Source organism: Alligator sinensis, unplaced genomic scaffold (genome assembly GCF_000455745.1).
Source record: "Alligator sinensis unplaced genomic scaffold, ASM45574v1 scaffold973_1, whole genome shotgun sequence".
NCBI classification, from domain to species: domain Eukaryota; kingdom Metazoa; phylum Chordata; order Crocodylia; family Alligatoridae; genus Alligator; species Alligator sinensis.
In genome coordinates, this window is record NW_005842622.1 from 97,376 (window position 1) to 102,111 (window position 4,736).

The 4,736-nt window shown below is 45.4% G+C and overlaps 1 protein-coding gene across 1 annotated transcript in view; it reads right to left on the bottom strand.

Annotated features, from left to right (window-relative positions):
* Positions 1–4,736, bottom strand: part of LOC102382011 (fatty acid desaturase 1-like) — an 18,152-nt gene that overhangs the window by 11,825 nt on the left and 1,591 nt on the right. The window contains exon 2 of the mRNA XM_014524524.2: positions 869–979. Coding sequence (XP_014380010.2) covers positions 869–979 — 111 coding nt within the window. The remainder of the gene's footprint in view (positions 1–868; positions 980–4,736) is intronic.

Here is a 4,736-nt window from a genome sequence, read left to right on the forward strand (position 1 = left end):
GACAGAGGCAGGTGTTTCAGGGAAATGGGCACCAGGAGCTAGGAGCAGATGTAGCCCCAACCCTGCCTGGGCTGAGCCAAACAGAGCAGCTCACTCCATGCAGGAGGGAAAGCAGTGTCAGGCACTGCAGCCAGATAACACAGCCCCAGCCCTGTGCATACTGCACTGTCCCCTTCCCCTGCAGAGAATTGTGAGGGGACCTTTCCCTGCTGCTGAAACCATGGCTCCAGCATGTGTGGCAGCATACACCACAGCTGGTGACAGCTTGCCCCCCTGTGGGCTCGGCTCCAGCCCACTCAGCCCAAATAGTGTTAAGGCAACTAATGCAATGTTAATTGTCTTACCTTGCCTTAAGTGTGCAGGTATAGACACTCCAAGTGTTACTGCACAGTCAGGCATCTACACCTGCCTTACTGCACAGTAACTAACTGGGCTTAAATTTGATACCTGCATCAAGCAGTATCAAATTTACACCCCAGTCAGCATAGTTACTGTACAGTACAAGCGTGCATGTGTAGACAATATTTGTACTGTGCAGTAATTTTGGGGTTACTGTGCAGGAACTGTGCATGTGTAGATGCACCCAGTAACTGTTTGATCTTGGAGAATATCCAGTGAGGGGTTCTGAATGGGGTCCCAGTTACATGGGATGGACCTTGTGTTATGCCAACAATCCCAGGGGAAGTCTTTGTGATCCTGATATCTGTCCATGTATTACCTTCCCAAGTGGGCTCCTCAGCACTCCCATCTGTGATGCAATGCTAGATGCACAGTATGTTAGAAAGCATGGCTGCCAGTCCATTAATTTTTTTATTTTCCCACATAAGAGCCCATATCCCTTCCCACATCTGGTTCTCCAAACACTCACATTTTTATTAGGCTCAGAGGTAGATTGATCTGGTGCCAAATCCCCAATCTGCAGCGGTTTCAAGTATTTTGCCACCAGTGCTTTATTGTTGTGGAAAGCAACAAAGGCATCCTGAGAAAGACACAAGGGCTTGGGGTGAAAAAGGAAAGACAGGCCACATCCTATGCTGCTCAATACTTCTGACAAATAATTGACTTCCATACACCCTACCTCCTTTAATACCCATGCTATTCTGTAGTTATTCCCTCGTTCCACTGCTCTCTGGCCCTTTGCTGCTAGGTGTCACCTGCTTTGTTACACTGAAAACCTCTCCACAATAATACTCACAGATCCTCAACCTAAACAAGACAACTAATAGGACATAGATTGCAATAACTCAGGCAGAAAATGATCATTAAGTTTCTGCTTGACTGGAAGCAAGCACCCTGCTAGAACCCAGGGCTCCCTTCTTTCAGTCCAGCACCTACCTCACTGAGCCACACACCTTCTGGCTATGCTCCTTTCCTCCAGACCCCACAAATAATGCACATATTTTCCACTCATGGCTGTCCAGGGGACCAGCTTTGAAAAAGGCACTGGAAAAAGAACTGGAAAATGGCTGTGGTGTGGTGCTTAGCCTGCTGTATGGGAGACCAGAGAAATTTAATTTCTTAGCCCCTCTGCATGAGGTGAGTGAAGTGAACATAATTCACAAATAAATCCAGAGATTTCAAATAGAAATCTATAGTGTTAAAACATTCAAATCTGCTATGGTCTTTCTAAGTTCTTTATAACAGAATAATTGCTCTATTCTTTTTTCTGTAGTCAAAAATGAGTGAAAAGTAAGAGCTGTCATTTTCCAAGGCATGCCTCAAGTCTAATGAGGGGTGCCTCAAATTGAATGGGGACTGCTTTGAGTCTAAAACATTTAAGAACTATGGCCTTAAAGCATGGCTTCTAGAGAGCAGGAATTTTATTTTTTTTAATATGCCTGTAAAATGCTCAGTGCACCTATGTGTGACAGCATTAGAAAGGTATTGCTGCAGGGCTACCAGAATGAAGGTCTCTCCCACACCTGTCTTTAGAAATGTAATCACTGTAATTACTATATTTAGTTGCACACCACACACCACCAAATAAGACATGCTACTTGTTTTGCAAAGGCAGAAGGAAGAGAAAAAAAATTCTAGAGTCTTCCCTGGCAGGGCACCAGCTCAGCTACAGTTGAATCCTAGAGCACAGGCACAGTCCCATCATCAGTGTCCACCCCCACTTCCCCTGCTACTTTGTCAATAACTACTGCTAGTTTGGCTCTTCCTGTGAGAGGGTTAAACCTGTAGTTGTCAGTCCTACAGCAGGGGAGAGGTAATGGTGCTTATGACAGGATTATATGCTTGCTCCATGCAGCCAGAGGATTCTGACTTGACTCAGTTTGTTCTAAGCATTGCTTCAGGCCATAATTTCAGCTTTCCACTGCCTCAGTTCAAGGGCAGAAATCTTTTCTTCACTTGAGACATGGACCCCAATTTGGGATGGCTAATTTTCAGGGAATTAGTATATATTGTATGCAAATAAATGCAGGAATTTCAGGTCGACAGTTTGCTTAGGGCACTAGATGTCGGTGTTGCACTTGCTCAGACTAAAACTTCTTAGTTTGGAACTGGTAGACAAATGGCTTTTTCCAACTTTGAGCTACTCTGGGTGTGTCTACATGTGCAATTAATGCACATGAATAAACTGGGAGCCCTTACTGCCCACAGTGGATCCCAGGCTGCTCACAAGAGCTGGTCAGGAGGCTGCAAGCAGCTGCACCAAGTTCTGCAGAGCCCCAGCCAGGCTTGTTGCCGGTGGCGGGTGTGCACATGCCTCCGGGAGGATGTCAGGGGAAGTGTGAGAGGTCCAATCCTTGTGGTGGCAGTGCAGCCCTGGCCTCTTCCCCGTTGTCCACTCCAAGACACATCTGCCAAGAAAAAATGCCTTCACATACCATGCTCTGGCATGCATGCTGGTCAGTCCTTCTGACACCTGGTATTGCTATTTCTATGCTTTTATTAAAGGCAAAGAGAAGAGAGTAAATATACAATTAAAGTAGAAAGAAATACCACCACTATTTGGGCTAATCATTTCACTGGTAATTCTGAACCTGAGATCTTGAGAAGATGAGTAAACCAGTTAGAAAAATCATGCTGGGATGGCAAGGCAGTGAGTCACACTTTCTAAAGTGTCTTGCATTTTATTTCATTCCCAGGGTACAGCATAGGTTCAAAGCCAGAAGACCTTGCTCCACCTCATTTCCTTCTAAAGGGCCATATCAAAATATATCTAGCTGTGTACCTGTGATATCTCAGGGATATTCAGCTCCAGCCCCAAGCACTTGCAAGATTGTGCAAATGATGACTGTTCCCTCCACTGAAACAGGTGCATTATGGGTGGAGTTGGCATTATTTTAGAGAATTTCAGTGTTTCCTACAGCTGCTGGCTCATATGTTACCAGACAATAGAAATTCTGGAGGTTCAATAAGGTATCTTTATTATCTTTTACTGCATTGCAGCAATGCACTCTACAAACACAGATATACTGGGTCTTGTTCTTATCAGACAATGAAAAGAAAGGTAAAAAATGAGTACATCTATTTTTGTCATGTCTGAAGGCATCACTATCTAACCACTGCATCACATTATGTAGAAGAGAAATTCAATATTAACAACTGAAGGAATGGGAAGGGCAAAGGGGAAACATCTATCTGAATTGCTGAATTGAGACAGTAAAAGGAAAAAATTGCGTAATCCACTGCAAACTGAAAGATGAACATTTTGGTGCAGACAGACATCCCACTTGAACCATTCCAAGAGTGTCACTGACTGGGAACCAATTCACAATTGTCCCTGGGCAGAAGTGTCCACATGCACATTGGTATGGGTTCTAAGCACTGGGTCCTATGGGTTAGGAGCAGTACAGTGTGGGATGCCTGGAGGTCATTATCAGACACTAGGCACAAGTGCACTATCTGCACATAACATTGATTTGGTGCAAGGGGGACCAGCTTAAAATAGCACTCCATTTTCCCAGTGTGTTTTTGAAATGTTCCAGGATGTTTAAAACAGTCTAAAGTGGCCTGTACATCTAGTCTCATTGACCTGGTACAGATAATACACTTTTACTGGTATAAGTGATCAGAAACTAGTCTATACCCATAGTATAACAGAAATTGGCACACAAAACTGGGTTACATCTTTAACATAACAGAAGTTTGATGCACATAGACTGGTTGGACAATGCTGGAACTCAGTCTAAGATTTGCTCCCTACACCAAAGGGCAAATGTATGTTCTATTCAATACCTATCTCAACTGGGCTGCTTACAGAAAACTGTGTAACTTAAATCAATTCAGCCTCAGGCTTTTTCATAGATTTCATAGACATTAGGGCTGGAAGGGACCTTGGAAGATCATCGAGTCCAGCCCCCCGCCCAAAGGGCAGGAAGTCAGCTGGGGTCACAGGATCCCAGCAAGATAAGCATCCAGTTTGCTCTTGAAGGTGTTCAATGAAGGCGCTTGAACCACCTCCGGTGGCAGGCTGTTCCAGACCTTGGGGGCTCGGACAGTAAAGAAGTTCTTCCTTATGTCCAGCCTGAAACGATCTTGAAGTAGTTTGTGACCATTCAACCTCGTCATCCCTTGGGGCGCTCTGGTGAACAAACTGTTGCTTAGTTCTGGTGGGGTAGGGGCCTTGGTGCGGCGGGCCTTAGGGCCCTTGCCCACTGTGGTCCATGCACCTGGCTGGACACAGCAGGAGGTCCCAAAGTCCTCCTTTGGCGTGGAGGGGGACTGTGGTCTACCCTCTGCCTCCCGGGGGAGAAGGGCCTGGCAGTAGGAGTCTATCTCCTGCT